This window comes from Capra hircus, chromosome 6 (genome assembly GCF_001704415.2).
Source record: "Capra hircus breed San Clemente chromosome 6, ASM170441v1, whole genome shotgun sequence".
Classification (NCBI taxonomy): Eukaryota; Metazoa; Chordata; class Mammalia; order Artiodactyla; family Bovidae; genus Capra; species Capra hircus.
The window spans coordinates 80,513,208-80,536,873 of NC_030813.1; the positions used below are offsets into that span (position 1 = coordinate 80,513,208).

The 23,666-nt window shown below is 35.4% G+C and overlaps 1 protein-coding gene across 1 annotated transcript in view; it reads right to left on the reverse strand.

The window, feature by feature from the left end:
- The window catches only part of TECRL (trans-2,3-enoyl-CoA reductase-like), a 146,436-nt gene extending 129,243 nt beyond the window's left edge, over positions 1-17,193 (reverse strand). Inside the window, exon 1 of the mRNA XM_005681648.2 lies at positions 16,855-17,193. Coding sequence (XP_005681705.2) covers positions 16,855-17,133 — 279 coding nt within the window. The 5' untranslated portion in view covers positions 17,134-17,193. The remainder of the gene's footprint in view (positions 1-16,854) is intronic.

Genomic DNA, 23,666 nt, shown 5'->3' on the forward strand with positions numbered 1-23,666 from the left:
CGACTCAACTGAACTCAACTGAAATGAATGGAGATTTCAACTAATTATTATTGGGACAAAGATCACATCTGCTTATAGGATATAATACTAGCACATGAAATGGTTGTTGTCCCAGTTGAACCATGAAGAATGAATGTGAATTAGACATAATTTTGTGACAGTACACTCCAGGGACATGAATCAAATTTGATCAAAAGTGAAACAATGCAAATTATAAGATTATTTTGGGATAGCTGAGTAGTATGGAATATTGTAACATGTAGTAATAAAGAAAGTGTAGAAGATAATCCCAAGTGTATGAATTGAAATAACTAAGAGTATAAAGTTGAAGAATAGAGTTAAGACAAGTATATTTTTCAAGAACCCCTCCCCCTTCCCCCAAAGAATAAAAATTTTTATTCTACATTGCTTGGCAGTACCATCCCAGACTAGATTCCTCCCAAATTACTGTATCTAAAGTGGTCTCATTAAATTCAGCAATTAATGCTGAAACCTTTAATATATGGGACACTTACAGCATTCCTCTGTTTTCCGTTCCGTTCAGTCACTCAGTCGTGTCCGAATCTTTGCGACCCCATGAATCACAGCACGCCAGGCCTCCCTGTCCATCACCATCTCCCGGAGTTCACTCAGATTCATATCCATCGAGTCCGTGATGCCATCCAGCCATCTCATCCTCGATCGTCCCCTTCTCCTCCTGCCCCCAATCCCTCCCAGCATCAGAGTCTTTTCCAATGAGTCAACTCTTCTCATGAGGTGGCCAAAGTACTGGAGCTTCAGCTTTGGCATCATTCCTTCCAAGGAAATCCCAGGGCTGATCTCCTTCAGAATGGACTGCTTGAATCTCGTTGCAGTCCAAGGGACTCTCAAGAGTCTTCTCCAACACCACAGTTCAAAAGCATCAATTCTTCTGCACTCAGTCTTCTTCACAGTCCAACTCTCACATCCATACATGACTACTGGAAAAACCATAGCCTTGACTAGATGGACCTTAGTTGGCAACATAATGTCTCTGCTTTTGAATATGCTATCTAAGTTGGTCATAACTTTTCTTCCAAGGGGTAAGTGTCTTTTAATTTCATGGCTGCAGTCACAATCTGCAGTGATTCTGGAGCCCCAAAAAATAAAGTCTGACACTGTTTCTACTGTTTCCCTGTCTATTTCCCATGAAGTGATGGGACCAGATGCCATGATCTTTGTTTTCTGAATGTTGAGCTTTAGGCCAACTTTTTTGCTTTCCTCTTTCACTTTCGTCAAGAGGCTTTTTAGCTCCTTTTCACTTTCTGCCATTAGGGTGTTGTCATCTGCCTATCTGTGGTTATTGATATTTCCTCCAGCAGTCTTGATTCCAGCTTGTGTTTCTTCCAGTCCAGTGTTTCTCATGATGTACTCTGCATATAAGTAAAATAAGCAGGGTGACAATATACAGCCGTGATGTACTGCTTTTCCTATTTGGAACCAGTCTGTTGTTTAATGTTCAGTTCTAACTGTTGCTTCTTGACCTGCATACAGATTTCTCAAGAGGCAGGTCAGGTGGTCTGGTATTCCCATCTCTCTCAGAATTTTCCACAGTTTATTGTGATCCACACAGTCAAAGGCTTTGGCATAGTCAATAAAGCAGAAATAGATGTTTATCTGGAATTCTCTTGCTTTTTTCATGATCCAGCGGATGTTGGCAATTTGATCTCTGGTTCCTCTGCCTTTTCTAAAACCAGCTTGAACATCAGGGATTTCATGGTTCACATATTGCCGAAGCCTGGCTTGGAGAATTTTGAGCATTACTTTACTAGCATGTGAGATGAGTACATTGGTCCGGTAGTTTGAGCATTCTTTGGCATTGCCTTTCTTTTGGATTGAAATGAAAACTGACCTTTTCCAGTCCTGTTGCCTCTGCTGAGTTTTCCAAATTTGCTGGCAGCACTTTCACAGCATCATCTTTTAGGATTTGAAACAGCTCAATTGGAATTCCATCACCTCCACTAGCTTTGTTTGTAGTGATGCTTTCTAAGGCCCACTTGACTTCACATTCCAAGATGTCCGGTTCTAGATTAGTGATCACTTCATCATGACTGTCTGGGTTGTGAAGATCTTTTTTTTACAGTTCCGTGTATTCTTGCCACCTCTTCTTAATATCTTCTGCTTCTTTTAGGTCCATACAATTTCTGTCCTTATCGAGCCCATCCTTGCATGAAATATTCCCTTGGTATCTCTAATTTTCTTGAAGAGATCTCTAGTCTTTCCCAATCTGTTGTTTTTCTCTATTTCTTTGCATTGATCTTGTTTTTCTCTATTTCTTTGCATTGATCGCTGAAGAAGGCTTTCTTATCTCTTCTTGCTATTCTTTGGAATTTTACATTTAGTTGCCTATATCTTTCCTTTTCTCCTTTGCTTTTCGCCTCTCTTCTTTTCACAGCTATTTGTAAGGCCTCTCCAGACAGCCATTTTGCTCTTTTGCATTTCTTTTCCATGGGGATGGTCTTGATCCCTGTCTCCTATACAATGTCATGAACCTCATTCCATAATTCATCAGACACTCTATCTATCAGATCTAGGCCCTTCAATCTATTTCTCACTTCTACTGTATAATCATAAGGAGTTTGGTTTAGGTCATACCTGAATGGTCTAGTGGTTTTCCCAAGTTTCTTCAGTTTAAGTCTGAATTTGGCAATAAGGAGTTCATGATCTGAGCCACAGTCCACTCCTGGTCTTGTTTTTGCTGACCGTATAGAGCTTCTCCATCTTTGGCTACAAAGAATATAATCAATCTGATTTCAGTGTTGACCATCTGGTGATGTCCATGTGTAGAGTCTTCTCTTGTTTTGTTGGAAGAGGGTGTTTGCTATGACCAGTGCATTTTCTTGGCAAAACTCTATTAGTGTTTTCCCTGCTTCATTCTGCATTCCAAGGCCAAATTTTACTTAGCTGCATTTGACTCTACTGATCTCCAATCAATTTTTTTCTCAAATCAATTTTTTTTAATTCTTCTGTTATATAACATTTGACATATTTCTCCTAAATCTCTGGAGCCTTCTCTTCATTTGTATCTTTATTTAAAATCAAAACCACAATGAGGTACCACTTCACACCAGTCAGAATGTCTGCGATCCAAAAATCTGCAAGCAATAAATGCTGGAGAGGGTGTTGAGAAAAGGGAAACCTCTTACACTGTTGGTGGGAATGCAAACTAGTACAGCCACTGTGGAGAACAGTGTGGAGATTCCTTAAAAAATTGCAAATAGAACTACCGTATGACCCAGCAATCCCACTTCTGGGCATACACACCGAGGAAACCAGAATTGAAAGAGACACATGTACCCCAATGTTCATCGCAGCACTGTTTATAATAGCCAGGACATGGAAACAACCTAGATGTCCATCAGTAGATGAATGGATAAGAAAGCTGTGGTACATATACACAATGGAATATTACTCAGCCGTTAAAAAGAATTCATTTGAATCAGTTCTGATGAGATGGATGAAACTGGAGCCGATTATACAGAGTGAAGTAAGCCAGAAAGAAAAACACCAATACAGTATACTAACACATATATATGGAATTTAGGAAAATGGCAATGACGACCCTGTATGCAAGACAGGAAAAAAGACACAGATGTGTATAACGGACTTTTGGACTCAGAGGGAGAGGGAGAGGGTGGGATGATTTGGGAGAATGGCATTCTAACATGTATACTATCATGTAAGAATTGAATCGCCAGTCTATGTCTGACACAGGGTGCAGCATGCTTGGGGCTGGTGCATGGGGATGCCCCAGAGAGATGTTGTGGGGAGGGAGGTGGGAGGGGGGTTCATGTTTGGGAACACATGTAAGAATTAAAGATTTTAAAATTTAAAAAATAAAAAACTAAAAAATAAATAAATAAATAAATAAAATCTTCGTCATCTCTTTATTTAAAATCTTTACATTTTGGAATTCTTAGTTTTCTACAGTTGATCCTTTTCCCTTCCAATCAATCACACTGTTCTTTCTTAATTTTATCTTCTCTACTCAAAAGGCTGCAAAGACTACCTATATGATTCTAATCCTCAGTTTAATATATTTCATCAGGACCACTGTCCTGAGTTCTACATCTTCAAACACAACTGCTTACTGGTTATCTCCCAAAGTTCTCCAATTTAAAATGTACAAACTTGAGTGTTTGCTTCCTCCCTTACTCTCAACTAGTCTGAAAAATAATAAGAAAGCAAACTAATAGCAAACATAAAAATCCACAATAAATATTCAATCAGTTCAGTCACTCAGTTGTGTTCTACTGTTTGTGACCCCATGGACCACAGCCCACCAGGCTTCCCTGTCCATTGAGAGGGTAACAGGCAGGAAGGCCAGGGGTCTCCAAATGGAGAAAACAGCCTGCAAGTGTCAGACATTTTTATCTCCCTTAAGCGTCAGGAGGAAACAAACTAGCGATACTTTTTTCCTTCTCTATACAAATTTAAAAAGAGGTTTCTCTTAAAATTCTGTGTTGCCATGACACCTGGTTTCACCTAAAGTTAACCAATGCCTTTTTCTTATGGAAATGTTCATCTTAAGCTATGCTAATGCACTATGCATTTACCCCAAACTCTGTCTTCAAGTTGGTTCCACCTTTTGGCTCAGAACCTACTTGATAAACCAGTATGTTATACTCGGATATTGTTCCTCTAATCCATGTAAATAACAGTTTGTATGGTGCTCTGCCCTTCTTCAAGATTCATGCTAATCCTTTTATGGCCCAAGATGAACCATTTGGAGCCAAGATTATCCCAAAATACACCTTATGTGTGAGGGGCCTGGGGGCATGGTGCCATTCTAAGTTTTGAGACATCCCTTTCTTTCATTACCAGACTGCTGATGACTATATAACATCCAGCTAAAGACTAGCAAGGGGGTACTCTTTCTGCCCTCTTCTGATGCCTATGTCAGAAGCTTTCTCTATCTCCTTTATACTTTAATAAAACTTTGTTACAAAAAGCTCTGAGAGATCAAGGCTCGTCTCTGGCCCCGGATTGAATTCTTCTCCTCCGGGGGCCAAGAATCCTGGCGTCGTAATTCAACAACAACCTTTCACCATCACTAACTCTCAAAGCCTGCTCAAACTCATGTCCATCCAGTCAGTGATGCCATCCAATCATCTCATCCTCTGTCATCCCCTTGTCCTCCTGCCTTCAATCTTTCCCAGCATCACAGTCTTTTCCAATGAATCAGTTCTTCACATCAGGTAGCCAAAGTATTGGAGCTTCAGCTGATGAGTCATTATAATGCAAACTGAAGACCCCCAGGAAGTACAAATTGATGAGTCCTTCCAGTGAAAACCAAGGGAGTGATTTCCTTTAGATTTGACTGGTTGGATCTCCTTGCAGTCCAATGGACTCTCAAGAATCTTCTCCAACACCACAGTTCAAAAGCATCAATTCTTCTGTGTCTGGCTTTTTTTATAATCCAACTCTCACATCCATACATGATTACTGGAAAATTTTTAACTTCGACTAGGTGGACCTTTGTCTGCAAAGAAATGTCTCTGCTTTTTAATATGCTGTGTAAGTTCGTCAGAGCTTTCCTTCCAAGGAGCAAATGTCTTTTAATTTCACAGCTGCAGTCACCATCTGCAGTGATTTTGGAGTCCAAGAAAATAAAGTCTGTCACTGTGTCCATTGTTTCCCCATCTATTTGCCATTAATGATGGGACTTGATGCCACAATCTTTGTTTTTTGAAAGTTGTTTGTTTGTTTGTTTGTTTTTGTAAGTCAATTTTATTTCAATTAAAGAAACAAAGATAATAAAATAAACTACATCAAAGAATTACACATTGTTTCTAAATGAGTATGAATAATAAATTTGAGGATCAGGATCAGAGTTTGCTCAAAGAAACAGAAGAACAGCACACACAAATAAACGTATATGCACAAGTGTTTTACCAGCAGAATTTGATGTTGTACAAGCCAGCTTTTTCACTCTCCCCTTTCACTTCATCAAAAGACTCTTTAGTTCCTCTTCCCTTTCTACCATAAGGGTGGTGTCATCTGAATATCTGAGCTTATTGATATTTCTCCCACAATCTGTATTCCAGCTGTGCGTCATCCAGTCCACCATTTCTCATGAAGTACTCTGCATATAAGTTAAATAAACAGGGTGAAAATATACATTCTTGACGTACTCCTTTCCCTATTTGGAACCAGTCTCTAGTTCCATGTCCAATTCTAACTGTTGCTTCTTGACCTGCATAGAGATTTTTCAGGAGGCAGGTAAAGTGGTCTGGTATTCCCATCTCTTGAAGAATTTCCAAAGTTTGTTGTGATGTACAGTCAAAGGCTTTGGTGTAATCAGTAAAACAGAAGTAGATATTTTTCTGGAACTTTTTTGCTTTTTCGATGATTCTAGCAGATGTTGGCAATTTGATACTTGGTTCCCCTGCCTGTTGTAAATCTAGCTTGAACACCTGGAAGTTCTTGGTTCAAGTACTGTTGAAACCTGACTTAGAGAATTTTGAGCATTACTTTGCTAGTGTGTGAGATTAGTGCTATTGTGTGGTAGTTTGAATATTCTTTGGCATTGCCCTTCTTTGGGATTGGAATAAAAACTGACCTTTTCCAGTCCTGTGGCCACTGCTGCATTTTCCAAATTTGCTGGCTTAATGAGTGCAGCAGTTTCACAGCATCACCCTTTAGCATTTGAAATAGCTCAACTGGAATTCCAACACCTCCAGTTGCTTTCTTCCTTGTGATGCTTCCTAATGCTCATGTGACTTTGCATTCTAAGATGTCTGGCTCTAGGTGAGTGATCACACTATCATGATTATCTGGGTCATGACAATCTTTTTTGTATAGTTCTTCTATGTATCCTTGCCACCCCTTCTTAATATCGTCTGCTTCTTCTAGGTCCATACCATTTCTGTCCTTTAGTGTGTCCATCTTTGCATGAAATACTCCCTTCAGTTCAGTTCAGTTCAGTCACTCAGTCGTGTCCGACTCTTTGCCACCCCATGAATTGCAGCACGCCAGGCTTCCCCGTCCATCACCATCTCCCAGAGTTCACTCAGACTCAGGTTCATCGAGTCCGTGATGCCATCCAGCCATCTCATCCTGGGTTTTCCCCTTCTCCTCCTGCCCCCAATTCCTCCCAGCATCAGAGTCTGTTCTAATGAGTTAACTCTTCTCATGAGGTGTCCAAAGTACTGGAGCTTCAGCTTTAGCATCATTTCTTCCAAAGAAATCCCAGGGCTGATCTCCTTCAGAATGGACTGGTTGGATCTCGTTGCAGTCCAAGGGACTCTCAAGAGTCTTCTCCAACACCACAGTTCAAACGCATCAATTCTTCGGTGCTCAATGTTCTTCACAGTCCAACTCTCACATCCATACATGACCACAGGAAAAACCATCCTTGACTAAGCGGACCTTAGTCGGCAAAGTAATGTCTCTGCTTTTGAATATACTATCTAGGTTGGTCGTAACTTTTCTTCCAAGGAGTAAGCGTCTTTTAATTTCATGGCTGAAGTCACCATCTGTAGTGATTTTGGAGCCCCACAAAATAAACTCTGGCACTGTTTCTACTGTTTCTCCATCTATTTCCCATGAAGTGATGGGACCAGATGCCATGATCTTTGTTTTCTGAATGTTGAGCTTTAAGCCAACCTTTTCACTCTCCACTTTCACTTTCATCAAGAGGTTTTGTAGTGCCTCTTCACTTTCTGCCATAAGGGTGGTGTCATCTGCATATCTGAGGCTACTGATATTTCTCCCAGCAATCTTGATTCCAGCTTGTGTTTCTTCCAGTCCAGCGTTTCTCATGATGTACTCTGCATATAAGTTAAATAAGCAGGATGACAATATACACCCTTGACAAACTCCTTTTCCTATTTGGAACCAGCCTGTTGTTCCATGTTCAGTTCTAACTGTTGCTTCCTGACCTGCATACAGATTTCTCAAGAGGCAGATTAGGTGGTTTGCTATTCCCATCTCAGAATTTTCCACAGTTTATTGTGATCCACACAGTCAAAGGCTTTGGCATAGTCAAAGCAGAAGCAGATGTTTTTCTGGAACTCTCTTGCTTTTCCCATGATCCAGTGGATGTTGGCAATTTGATCTCTGGTTCCTGTGCCTTTTCTAAAACCAGCTTGAACATCAGGGAGTTCATGGTTCACATATTGCTGAAGTCTGGTGGTATCTCTAATTTTCTAGGTGATTTCTAGTCTTTCCTATTCTATTGTTTCCCTCTATTTCTTTGCATTGATTAGTGAGGAAAGCTTTCTTATCTCTCCTTGCTATTCTTTGGAAACCTGCATTCAAATGGGTATATATTTCCTTTTCTCCTTGCCTTTAGCGTCCCTTCTTTTCTTAGCTATTTCCAAGGCCTCCTCAGATGACCATTTTGCCTTTTTGCATTTCTTTTTCTTGGGGATGGTCTTGATCCTTGCCTCCTCTACAATGTCATGAATCTCCATCCATAGTTCTACCAGCACTCCATCAGAGCTAAACCCTTGAATCTATTTGTTTCCTCCACTGTATTATCATAAGGGATTTTCATCTTCAGGATCTTCAGTTGCTCAAAGATGTTATTATTTTAACATCATATCTACACCCTTCCTGTCCCTCATTCTTGATAACCAAACAACATGTACTATTGTTTCTGCTTCTTAAGTGTCTATATTATCCTCCTACTTCTCATTTTATTCACTATCTGGGTCACACATAAACACCTTTTCTCCAGGAAGATTTTCCTGTTCAACAGACCAAGTAATCTTCCTATGTTTACCACCCCAAATTACCTTGCTTTTCCTCTCACATTCTATATATTTTTGCATGTAAAATTACTTTTACAGTGTCATCTCCCACAGGAGAGAATTAAATTAATGAAATTAGGAATTGTATCTGTTTGCATTATCTTGAAAATGTAATAGAACACTGGACAATATATTAATAAATATATTTTGGATCAATAGATACTTGATTGTGATACTATAAAATGTCAAAATACAGAGTGAGAGAATGACTGAATCAGGTAAATTTCAACCATTTTATTTCTAGAGGCATCCTCTAAAACCTAATCATCCATGTTTACTTTCTAAATGGAGTATCATGACCTCATGTATTAGGATATAAAAATGACATCTTAGCCTTACTGTAAACAGTGATACAAATGGAAAATTGAAATGTATAGACATAAATTAGTTAAATATTTACAACAATGTATATTAGCTTTGTAAATGTCATTCATGAATAGTTTTCTAGAATACATTAATTTTTTCTCTACTAATAAAGTGACAGGAAATGCTTGTACATCTATTGGCATCTCTCATGGTATAACATAGTATAAGTAAGTATGCATATTATTTGGAGTATGAGGGTGGGATACAGACTTCTAGAAATTGATTCTGCATAGATGGGAGCCTGTGACTATGCTTTCTAATTCTAATGTTTCCTAATCAGTTTTGTCTGACTCTTTGCAGTCCGATGGACTATACAGTCCATGGAATTCTCCAGGCCACAATACTGGAGTGGGTAGCTTTTCCCTTTCCCAGGGGATCTTCCCAACCCAGGGATTGAACCCAGGTCTTCCACATTGTAGACAAATTCCTTATCTGCTGAGGCACAATGGAAACCCAAGAATACTGGAGTGGGTAACCTATCCCTTCTCCAGCAAATCTTCCTGACCCAGGAATCCAACAGGGGTCTCCTGCATTGCAGGAAGATTCTTTACAGACTGAGTTATCAGGGAAGCTCTTACTAATCATTTCAGAAAGGAATAATAATAACTATCATTTAAAGGACTAAATTTTTACAGTCATAATGAAAAATTATCAATTTAGTTATTTTCCCACTTCAGTGGAATAATATTTTAAAGTGTATCACCACTATCTAAAATAATGTTCATTTGCAGGCAAATAACTGTATGACACACATGGTACAACATTTTTCATAGAAATATAAAATCCACAGATACTCCTGGAAGATAGATGTTTACCCTACTTTGGATTGATATTTACCCTACTTGAAAAACTAAAAATCAGAATAGTTAAGTAATATGTTAAGGTGATAAGACAATGATTTGCAAAGCTCAAATGCAGATACAAACATATCTGACTTCAGGGCATAAATCATTGCACTAAATTATCTCTTTAATCACATTATATATTTGAACTACATACCGTGAACAAATGTACAGGATAGGTATACCTTTTCTGAGAGAAATATAATACAGGGCAGAAAATATTAAACAATGATTATTTTGAAATCAGAAATTCATGCTGCATTATGGAATTCTCAATCATATATAAAACAAGAGTGGGCACTGGGGATCCCATGGGTTCATACAAGATGATTATGCTAATTACCTCTTTTGGGAGGAACCATTCAATTTCTTAACTTTAAAAAATAAAACACAATTTGTCTTTATTATTAGAGAAAATTTTAAGTAGTTTTAGTTTTTAGGTTTGAATATTAACTAATGTTATTTTATGTATATATATCTTTACTGTCTGAGCCACCAGGGAAGCCTGTAAAATATGTTTTAATATACTTAAGAGTCTTTCTTTATGTTAAGTGGAAAGGCAAGTAGACATCCTTGTAAAATAGGACTAATGGCCTGAAACACATTTTACTAGAAGTCAGATGCCTCAATCATGAAATTAAATAGAAAATGAGAATTTTGGCTAGTACAGGTCAATAATTTTTCACATAATAGTGTATGATAGTTAAGAGCAAGCCACAGAATGTATATTGACCAGATTCAAAGTTTGGTTCTAAAACACACTAAGTTCGTTTCAACTCCCAGTGCCAATTTTTCTTCATCTATACAGGGGGAGAAGATTGATAATATCTAGATACTTTTCTAGAAAAAGATAATAAGGGACAGATATATTGGACTATATCCAAGGAAAAAGAGAAAAAAAAGCAGGACAAATTTATACCAAAATATGGTATATTTGAGTTCAAAATTTATAAACTTGCAATTATATGATGCCACATCATAAGAAATAGAATGGAGGAGATAAAGTGGAGAGGAGAAAAAAGAGAGTAGAGATGTGAAGAAGAGAGTGAAAAAATAGAGGAGAAAGGAATAGAAAACAAGAGAAGGAGAAAGAAGAGGAGGAATGGAAGAACAGGAAGATATTTGTATTTGCATATGCATGAAATTTTGAAAACTGCTATTAGACCATTTTAAGGCAAGTGTCATTCTCATTTTACAGATTAGCAGATTAAGGCACACATACGCTAAATTACATGTCCAAGATAAAATATTAAAAGTGGTAAATTCAGACATTAAGAATTCTCAAATTTTTTAGCTTAAGCATTAAAAGTACAATTTTTGTGAACTCTTACTAGCCTATTATTTTCTTCACAGTTTTCTAGTGAACACTGGTATTTTTGCCTTTAAAAGGATTGCAGAATTACTGAGTATTTTATTCATAAGAAGTCTTTAAAAAGTTTTTGACAATGTTTTTCATAGAGTATACAAAATAAGAGATAGATGTCTCTTGAGGTCAAGTTCCTTGGAGAAAAGATTAAAGAAAAAAGAATGTGATGGTAATGGAAATGTTAACGAGGTAGTTTTTAGAGTTCTTTCCATGCTCTTGAATCATTCACTTGTCACCAGATAAGCTTCTGACATTTTAAAAAATAGAAGTGAGATGGGAATAGTTAGCAACTAGAAACTACTCATTGCTAATTTTAAAAATGTACTTTTCATCTGTATTTTTAATGTTCAAAAAATGCTTAAAATGATATTTAACAATAGTTGTTAAATCTTCTCACTTTTATCATTCTTTATTGTCATACTTGGCTTCCCAAGCGGTGCTAGTGGTAAACAGCCTGCCTCCCACTGAAGGAGATGTCAAAGACACATGCTCAATCCTTGGGTAGGAAAGATGCCCTGAAGGAGGGCATGGCAACCCACTCCAGTATTCTGGAAAATCCCTTGGATAAAGGAGTCTGTAGAACTACAGTCCACAGGGTCACAAAGAGTCGAACACAATTGAAGCAATTTAGCATACATGTGCGCGCACACACACACACACACACACACACACACACATACATACACACGAATAGTCATATTGGACATTTCTGGTGGCTCAGTGGTAAAGAATCCGCCTGCCAGTTCAGAAGACGCAGGTTCAATCCCTGAATCAGGAAGATACCCTGGAGAAGAAAATGGCAAACCAATCCAGTATTTTTGTCTGGAAAATCTCTTGGACAGAGGAGCCTGATGGTCTATAGCACATGGGGTTGCAAAAAGAATCAGATAGGACTTAGCCACTAAAGGAAAACAAGAGAGTCATATTATCTGCAGTTTAATTATTCATGGGAATTAAGTATACCAATTAAATATTCCCATACACATTGCCTTTTTATGAAAGGCTTGTTAGCGTCTGTAATCAGAACATGACTACTTGTTAGCAAATTATACACAATACAAAGTTAATTTCTATACATCTTTTTGGGAGCAAGCCAAGAGTAATCTGTGCATTCAATGAAATGATTTAATTAAATGTTTTTCTATGAATATATTTACACTTATTTGATTTGTAATTAGATTTAAGAGTTAGTCACTCAGTCATGTCCAACTCTTTACGACCCCATGGACTGCAGCTCACCAGGCTCCTCTGTTCATGAGATTTTCCAGATAAGGATACTGGAGTGGGTTGCCATTTCCTTCTCCAGGGGATTGTCCCAACCCAGGGATCGAATCTATGTCTCCTCCATTGCAGGCAGATTCTTTACCAACTGAACTACAAGGAAACCCCAAATTAGATTTAGAAAATAGTAAAAAAAAACCAGTATTTTTAAATATCATACTCCTCCATCCCAAAACTACCACTGCTAAACATGAGTGAATCGTCAAATCCACATATCTCTGGAACAGGCATTGAGTTATTTAACAAATAATTGAATAAAGTTTTTTTTTTTTTTTTTTTTTAATACCAAACACTGTTTCAAGTATTTGAGAACAGGAGTGAAAAAAAAAAAAAATTCCTTGACTTTGTGAAGCTAGCATAATAGGGTTAGGCCAAATAATAAACAAAATGAAAAAAGGAAAATAAACAATATGCCAAATATAATAGGTTTTAGTAAAGAAGTAGAACAGGGAAGGGTAATAACGAACAATAGCAGATTTTGCAGTTTTAAGTAGGTGGTCAGGAAAGGCCCCAAGGAAAAAGTGACAGGAAGTAAAGACTCAAAGGAACACATTGACTAGTTATGAGTGGGGAATGATGTTCTCTGACATGATTTAACAGTCTAGTTCTGGTTGCTACGTAGAGAATATGTTGAATGTGCTAAGGACAGAGCAGAGGAAAGATTTAGGAGTGCTGGTGGGAAAGGTGGTGAAAATATGTCAGTCTGGATATATTTGAAAGTATCATGAAGAAGATGGATTGTATGTGGGCTGTGAGATGAAGAGACTACTCATGATGCCTCTAAGTGTTTGGCTTGACCTATTTGAAGGGTGTAGTTGCTACTTGCTGATTTGGAAAACCCTGTGGAGAAATTTTCAAGGAAGATCAAGTGCTCAGTTTTAGATACTTCAGTTTGAGATACCTAGTAAAGATCCAAATGGCTGGATAGAGAGATGGATGAATACATAGCTACATAGATACATATATACATAGATAGGAAGATAGACACAACGATAATTGGATTTACATTTCAGGGGAAAACATAAGCTATGATTACATGTTTATGAGTCATCAATAGAGAGATGATATTTAAAGCTACAGCACTCCATATGTAAATGATTAAACATGGAGAAAAGTCCTGATGACTGAGTTGGTGACAGTCCACATCTAATAAGTCAGTTAATAAAGAAGCAGCAAGAAAAAAGGAAGAGGTCAGCGATATTGTCTTTTTAAAAATGCATGTGTATTTTCCTAGAGCTCAAGTATCAAACATATTTTATGGAGGATGATGTAGTTAACAGTGGCAAATGGTATCCATATACTAAGTAAGTCAAGAATGAGAATTGACCTTTGGATTTAGTGAGGTATTTATCACTGCCTCACTGGCGAAACTCGGCAAGTTCATGTTCTGAGAAGTGATGGAGGCAAATGCCTGAACGCAGTGGGTTTAAAATAGAATGAAAAGAGGAAAATGTGGACAGACATCATGACCACAATGAAAGTAATGAAAAAAATGAGATAGAAACTGGAGAAGATAATAGAAGGATTTGTATTTCCTGGGGTGTTTGTGTGTATGAATAAAAGAATGTGATTCAATGTTTTCTTTAATCCAAAGAATTCTTTTAATATTTTTGTCTTATGAATATCTTGAGCAAATATTTTTTGCCCATTCCTCAGTTAAAGTTGTAATTACTAGATGCAACAAAATTTCTACTAAGTTCAGCACATATTACTAAATACATACATCTTATGCATATTTGAAAATTCATATATAACATATTATAATAAATCATGTCAATAGGTAACTTTCAAGTGTTCCATCACTTATTTTTTCTTGGATTTGTAGGCACAATAAATTTCTCCCTCCAAATGATTATTAAGCTAAAAAAATATTGCTTTTCCCTATTATGTTCAAGACACTATGCTAAATGTGTTACATATCTTATTCTTACTCTTCATCATAGGCTTATAAAATAGATTTTATTAACCTATGTTCTAAGTAAGAGTCCTGGTGATCAGTGCTTCAGTGGTTTTCCTGAGTGTTTGATAGATATGACTGATGTAGTAGGTATTTGGTCACAATATACTTAGTTCCAAAATATATGACCTTTAACTTTTACTACTTTTTAACTTTAATTACAGTTACTGAAAGACAGAGATCAACTTTAAGTAACACGATTTTTATATACTAGGTAGAGCCAAGTATAATGAGAGGCAATTAACATGACCTACTATTAATACAGCTGTTAATTTGTTTAAGAAAAAACTGTTAGACAAGAAACACTATTTTTTCATGTTTACAGTCATAAAGCAAACTAGCAAACTAATTTTCTTTTATATGTCTTGCCATCATTATGAGACAATTTACCAAGTTGCAAAACTAAAACAAGGCAAAATAAAACCCATTGTACTGACAAGTCAAAGATTTGGATGCAGCAAGTTACACATCAGATGGTGTTGATTATGCAATAAAGTCTGTGAGGAATCCCAAATTAATCCTGTAGCTAGCCTAATGAGTTTCCCTAAAGATTTGCCATTGGAGAAGCAATTACTGGGTCTCTTAGAGTTCAAATGTGAGATTCTGAAAAAAAATCCTTATCTGAAAATAATACTGGTTTTCTGTATGCTTAAATTTTGTGCAGTTTAATTAATACCTAAAAGAAAAAACCCTGTGTGTTAAAAATATCAATAATAGGAAATTTAAATGTAGTAGGGAAATAATTAGTAGCTCAATATTTTCTCATTACTTTAAAATAAATTTCATGTCAAAGTTTAGATACATATCAGAAAAGACACAATAACATCTCATTTTAGAATCATGGTCTTTGGAAATCCTTGGCCAATATTATATATATTCCATTTATTATTTTATTCCACCTTTAATTTTATTTTATTTTCCTTGTAAGTTTTCAATTTTCAGTAATGAGAACCTACAAACATCAACAACTTCTAGATAGTAATTTTATTTTCAAAATTTATCCTACTACTGTATGATATAAAAAATCAAACATTTTACTGAAATACTTAAATTGTAACATGCCTGAAGTTTGTAAGTTTAAAATATATTATACAAAAATATATATATATATTATAATGCATATTTATCATTTATACATGACTCTGGTGGTACTATAGAGAAATAATATGATTTAGAATTCTGAAGTAAAGGTTTTCAATTTCATACATTCTTTATATGACCTGCATGAACTTGTAAAAGTTCTCTCTTTCATTTCTACCTATAAATAGAAGTATTTTCCAACTAATAGACTGGTCACAATGTTTAATTACTAAATAAGAATGTATATATTATGTTCTTGGCAGTTAAAAGCAAGTAAATAGTTTCTTCTCTTTTCCTCTTATCTAGAAACATAGCTAGAGCATTGATAAATGGAATCAGTGATTGAATTTTCATTTTAGAACAATAGCAAAATATTTACTCAACATGTCTTTAGAGCAAAATAAATAAATGTTTTATAAAATGTCAGTCTTTCCCATAATAAACTGAAGTACTCATGTTTTTTTTCAAACTTTAGAAAAATTGAAAATGATTGGAAGATTGTACATACACATCTATCTACAATGCACACATATAATTGTGCGTTATTTTTCTAACCTGGGAAGTATGTATCTTATCTTTCCTTACTGAAACATCAGTGATGTGAGTGTAGAAGAATGATATTTTAAGCAAGACATTCTTCTTAGGAACTCAGACTCTGTAGTTTTAAGCAGTAATTTAAGTTCCTAAACACTGTAACACTGTAGACAATTAAATCAATTCTAAATAACTTTCAAATGGCTAGATTTTATCCCATAAGCTAAATATTATTTTAATAAATTTAGTGCCTTTTGCCTGCTGTTTTCTACAACCACTGTTAAAAATATGGAAATTTGAATATGCAAGGAAGTGCATGAAGAGAAAAATCTAGGCAAATGTCACATAGGCTGAGAAGACGAGCACTGAAATTTTGCCTCCTGACTATGGCCCCAATGTTAGGAAGAAAACCGGAACCTAATAATTGTTAGCTACCCTTTAAATTGAAAATGAAAGATGCAGTGGGTATCTTTTATAGAAACAAAGTATGCAAAACATAATTTAAAGTATATGCTAAAGTATCCATCCTACTCATCATAAAATTGATATGAAAACCCAAAAATACATTCTGGTATAGTCTTTTTCAGCAGCAATCAACTGATCAATGATCTTTGAGGAAGAAAAGAGAAATTCAAATAAATAAATAAAACTCACCTTGTCCACAATACATATCTGCTTTTTGGTTTGAGCATCAAGTATTTCAATCTCAAAGTGAGTAGTTTTTGTATGTTTAACTGCTGACGTTGATTTTAGAGGGCCTGCTGAGAGTATAAATTGTGACAAAAAATGAAAATTTCTCATGTCATCCTTCAGTATGGACCGTGTAGCTCTTGGAGAAATCAACTCTCTCCTGCGTTCTGAAGCAAGAGACCTGTGCCTTTTGAACATTCTGCGAACTACCAGGAGAAGCTGTCTTGTCAACAGAAGACACATGCAAGTGTGCTCTCTTTGAACAAGTTAAATACTGCTGGTGAAACTTGGAAAGGTCAAGTGACATGCCATTCCAAGAGTTCAGTTTTATTTAGCAGCCTTGAAAACAATGACTGATCTCTTTCTATATATAACACACTATTGTGAATTGCTGCAGTGTAGATTACTAGCGTTCAAATTATTTCTTGTTTTCTCCTTTTATCTCAGGTTCTTAATATGGCCAGTAGTATCTGAAATTCCAAAGCAAGAAAGAAATTGACAAGAGTTTTTATGATCTCTGGATTCTGGATGCACTAATTTTCAAACACATGAATTATTCTTGCATTCATATATAGATGTACTAAAAATTATCATACTGCTATCTTATATCTTATACTGCTGTTAGTAATCTACTAATACTAAGCACATTGTTACATAAACACATTTTTTGGCAAATACTTCCTAGAATAAAGATTTGTGCCATATTTTGAATACTCACATATACATCTGATAGAAAATGGATAGATTCTTCATTCCGTATGGAGAACAGAAAAAGAAGTCATCTATGTGATTGGGATATATAGAGAAGAACTTTATAATTTAAGAAAAAGGAAAAAAACCTTATTTTAACACTTTTACATGCATTGTATCACAGGGAAATCATTAAATGTATATGCAAAATCAGTACTAAACCTCACAAATATCATAAAACTAGGTTATGGCAAATTCAAATAAGTTCAGATGAACAACGAAAAGTAAAAAACAACCTGAAAAGAGGGGTTTGTAAAAGACTCCAAGTACTCTAAGACCTGTAAAGCAGGTGAAGGAATAACAAAAATCCAAATTATAGTGTTACTGATTCAAAGGAATGTTACAAAATGTTACAAGAAAATATTCTAGGATATTATTTTCAATGAAAACATGAAAAAGAAAAGAGTTACAATAGTAGAGGGGAAATCTATATATCTATATTAGGAACTAGTCTTTAATTTTTTTAATAAAATAAGGCAATTAAAACATTTTGGTCTGTGCATTGTGTGCCAGAGACTCACATGCACATTGTTCAGTAATCGTTTTCATACTCTAGACCACAATTCCACTCAATATTTATTATTAAATACTAGAAGTCAGGGATGTATGTTCATATATGTTTGCACATACACACACGCACACACACACACACATACACACATTGTCAGTTTTATCACCATAGTTGTCCAGCACTTTAAACTTGAAATTATCCTTAACATTTCCCTTTCTCCCACACCTCAGATCTAATCCGTCAAAAATCCAGAATACAGTCTTACCACCATCCCACAGCTAATTTCAGAGTATCATTTCACCTGTATTGCTTTTCCAAACTGATCTCCCTGTGTGAACATTGGTCAGTCTATAGTCTTTAATGAAGCTGCTGAAAAGATCAGTCTTCATATTAAAACAAGCAATGTGATTAACTTCTCAGCACATTCCTTGAGGATTCATATTTTATTCATATATAATTAAAAAGCCAAAGTTTTCTGAAGAGATCTACAATGCTCTCCGTCATCAGCATTTTGTCATATCTTTGATGCCATTCCCTAAGCTACCCACAGTGCTCAGAGGAGTATCTAGCACACAGTAGGTGCCCCATACACATGTATTAAAGAATCAACTAATAAATAGTTGATCAATAAGTGTATCTTGAAGGTGTAGTCAGAAAGATGTAAATTAATTATGCGGTGAGGTGAACTATTAATGCAGTATACAAAAATAACATTACTTTGTAACCCATATAATATAATCTTCAGAGATAGCTTCTATTAAAAACAAAAAAAGGAATAGTCAAAGGACACAGGTGCCAAACTGAAAGAGCTCCCATTGCCAACACTGAAATAATTCAAAAACATAAATATTGATGATAATGTATTCTGACTCAAATAACTTTGTAAATATCTATGAGTCCATACTGCTATGAATAAGTTAAGGAATAAGTGATAAATAAATAAATGGGGACAAGAGATGAAATTTTCCTACATAAGAATTCCAAATTGTATATGCAGATAATCTCCACATAAGTGTAAGTTTCACTTAAGTAACACAATGAATGGGAGCAGAAAATAAAAGCTTTAAAGTGAGTAAAGAAACTGGCAGGGAGACATATTTTAACCTAGAGATAGAGTCTAATATCACCATGAAGAGTCATGTTGATATTAAATACTGACAGATATCATGAGATGAGGGCACATCAGTTTTGTGGTATTCTTCCAAAAGTTCATTACATAAGTTTAACCCTGAGAAAACAGCAAACACAAATTGAGGGACTGCTGCTACTGCTACTAAGTCACTTCAGTCGTGTCCAACTCTGTGCGACCCCAGAGACAGCAGCCCACCAGGCTCCCCCATCCTGGGGATTCTTCAGGCAAGAGTACTGGAGTGGGTTGCCATTTCCTTCTCCAATGCATAAAAGTGAAAAGTGAAAGTGAAGTCGCTCAGTTGTGTCCGACCCTCAGTGACCCCATGGACTGCAGCATTCCAGGCTCCTCTGTCCAGAGGTTTTCCAGGCAAGAGTACTGGAGTGGGGTGCCATTCATTCTACAACAATACCTAATAGTCTCAAACTGTTAAAAATAAGAAAAACAAGGAAACAATTGAGATAAAGTGATAGATCAAGAGATACTATATAAAGACACAAATAGAAAATGCAATGTAGTATACTGATTGTTTTTTAAAAGAGAAAATAAATGAGAATAGCATCTGAAATTTAACTAATTGTGTAGTACCAATATCAATATCTGAATTTTGATAAATACAATTATGAAAGATGTTGAAATTAGGGGAATTAGGTAAAAAAAATACACACAAAACAATTATTCTCAATGTTTTTCTAAAGTTATTCTAAAGTAAAAGTATAACTAAAACAAAGCCACACATGCAAAAAAAAAAAAAAATTGAAGAAAGAAAACATGGGTGTAAATGGCATTATTTATAAGGGAGTAAATTGCAGATTTTTTTCTATGCCAGTAACCTATATTAAAAGTTTTCAAAGAAAAATATCATTTTGTATATTAGGCTATTTATTATTTCATTAGTATTTTGAAGTAGCTTAAAAAGTAAAATATTTTCTACTTGCTAAGTTTTTTTTTAATTATTGCTAAATAGATCATAATGAAATTAACATCATTAATTACTACTGGTTTAATACTAAACCTGGGATACCACTTTAAAATAGATAAATGTTTGAAAATGTTTTTAGTGGAAAACTAGTATAAATGATGCATGTAAAATAGGAATCTTTATTCCAATTGAACACATTCATAGTAAAATGTGAAGGGAGGCCTTATTGTATCATTGTTCTTTACCCTCATATTTTTCATTTCTTTTTGACAGAAAGCATATCATTTAAATTTATTTTCCATTTGAAGTGCTACTTCTTAAGAGATCACTTTAAATAATAAATACAGCTATTTTATATAGCAGTTTTAGTTCACACAAAATTGAGTAAATATATTTATCCCATTCCCTCCTGATATACTATATACCTTATTATTAATATCTTGCATTAGTGTGAAACTTCATTACGATTAATGAACCAATATTGATAAACTTATGAATTAAAGACAATATTTTATTTTAGGATTTAGACTTTGTGTTTTATAGTTCTGAGTTTTGACAAACAAAGAAATTCATGCATCCACCATAATAACAGCATACAAAATATTTTCATTGACCTGAGAATGTCCTATGCTCTACATATCCATTCCACTCTTTACTCCTCCTAAATTCCTGATAACCACTAATCTGTTTTACTGTCTTCACAGTTTTATCTTTTCCAGAATGTCATTAGTTGAAGTCACACTGTATATAGTTTTTCCAAACAGACTTTTTAAAATTAACAATACACATTTAAAATTATAGCTTATTTAAAAAATCATTGAATAATATCTCATTATATCTTCTACCATAGTTTACTTATTCATTCATCTATTGAAGGACTTCTTTGTCGTTACTTTGAACATTTGTGTTTTAGGTTTATGTGTGAGCATAATTTTAAATTTCTTTCAGTAAAGAACCAAGAATCTGATTGTTTAATTGACTAATAGGTCTTTGTTTAGCTTTGTAATAGTCAGACTGCCTTTCAAAATGTACCATTTTGCATTCCCACCAGCAATGAATGAAAGTTCCAGTTGTTCCGAATCCTCCACAGATTTGGTGTTATAACTGTTCTGGTATTGGCCATCCTAATAAGGGTGATGTAGTATATCATGTTTAAATGTGCAATTCTCTAATGACAAATGATGTAGAGTATCTTTTCTTATGCTTACTTGCCATCTGTACATCTCTGCTGAAGCGCCTGCCCAAATCTCTTGCCCATTTTGTCATTGCTTTCTTATTCCCTACTGTAGAGTTTAGACAGTTCCTCTTATATCCTAGAGATAAGTCCTTTATCATATATGTGTTTCCCAAATATTTTCTTACTGTTTGGTTTGTCTTCTAATTCTCTAAAGAGTACTTTTTGTAAAGCAAAAATTTTTAAATTTAATTCTAATTTATCTTTTCATCATTCATGGATTCCACTTTTCTGATGTTATTTTCTATAAAATGTATGATTTTGTATTTTACATATATGCCCATGATCCATTTTGAGTTAATTCATGTGAAAGGTGTAAGGTCTATAAATAGACGTTGTTTTTGCATGTGGGTATCTAGCTGCTTCGGTACCATTTGGTAGAAAGACTATCCTTTCTCCAATGGTTTGCCTGTACTTGCTTGATTATATTTATGTGGATCTATTTTTAGACAGTCTGTTCTGTTCCACTGATCTATCTGTCTATTCTTTTGGCCTAAACTACATTGTCCTTCTGATGGTAGCTTCATAATAATACTTGATGTCTTAATTTCAGCCATCTAACTTTGTTTTTCTTCTTCAGTATTGCAAGGGATAGTCTGAGTCTTCTGTCTCAGGTTTTATGATAGATACCCATGTATTGGAGCTTCCCTGGTGGTTCAATGGTAAAGAATCAACTTGACAATGCCAGGAGCTGCAGGAGACGTGGATTCAATTCCTGGCTTGGGAAGATCCCTTGAGGAGGAAATGGCAGCCCACTCCAGTACTCTTGCCTGGAGAATCCCATGGACAGAGGAGCCTGACAGGCTACAGTCCACAGGATCGGAAAAAGTAAACACGATTGAGTGGCTGAGCACACAAGCATGCACTCCATGTGTTTCCACAATTGCACTGTGGATTTAATAAATCATAGTGGATTTTCTAAATTTGAATATCTGCATGTTAACAATGAATATTCTCATGAGATTATAATATTAGGAATTTCCAGAATTGATGCACTTTTACTCTACATCAAACGCAAAAATGCAAGAAGAAAGGAAATTATACCCATCATAGGAAAAATTGTTCTTGGCCATTTTACTAGAGAATAGTTTATTTCACTATATGTATATTTTCGTTGATAATTTATCAAGTAATGGAAATTATAATCATACATACATGTACAATTTCCCTGATGGCTCAGACGGTAAAGCATCTGCCTACAATGCGGGAGGCCTGGGTTCAATCCCTGGGTTGGGAAGATCCCTTGGAGAAGGAAATGACAACCCACTCCAGTAGCCTTGCCTGGAAAATCCCATAGACAGAGGAGCCTGGTTGGCTACAGTCCATGGGGTCCCAAAGAGTCAAACACAACTGAGCGACTTCACTTTCACTTTTTTCACTTTCATACATGTTTGTGCCATTTAGCCACCAGATCATAAAATTCAAGAGGCAAAGACTAGATCTAATTTTGTCCATCACTCTACCTTCAAGGCATAGTATAATTACTAACATATAATAAGTATCCAACACTGTTTGTTGAACGAATAAATCATCATGTGAATATTTTTTCTCTTTAAATTAAGATTCTAATCAATGATATCACAATAACGTAGTCACCTCTTTTTTCCCTAGTGTAATTATTTTATTAACAAACAGAAACTATGGGTTCAGACAAGAGTACAAATTACAATATTTTTCCCATGGGTTAAATTGCTACATTTTTATAGAAAAAAATAAAGAGTCCTCATAGTTAACTTATCAAAACATAAAGCGTGCCTATTGAGTTTCGATTTGTGCAAAGCAAATACAAGAAAATGAAGTTGTGCTTGTGAAAATTTTGTCCTAGAAATAGACTCACAGAAGTATAGTGGAAAGGACTTCATGATAAGAACTATGGTTTTAATCTGTACTAAATGTCACCTGAGTAAATCCTTGAAGACATTAAACCCAGAGTTAAGTGAGTTAAAGAGAAATGAATAAGGAGACAAAGACAAACCCACATGTCCTGGATATTTTTGGTCAATGTTCATGAGAAAATCTTGTATATTAGGTACAAAGAATTAGAGTTTAGGAAGTTAAGATGGAAGCAGAATATTAAGCATTAAGGCTTACTATTATTGGACCTAGGAACATATATAAGCAAGTAACATGTGTCTAGAGAATGACATTTTTTTTTAGTGCAAATAGTATGGATTCAAGAAGTTACTTGTTAAACAGTCATGTAATATCAAGCTTTCCATTATCTGTCCCA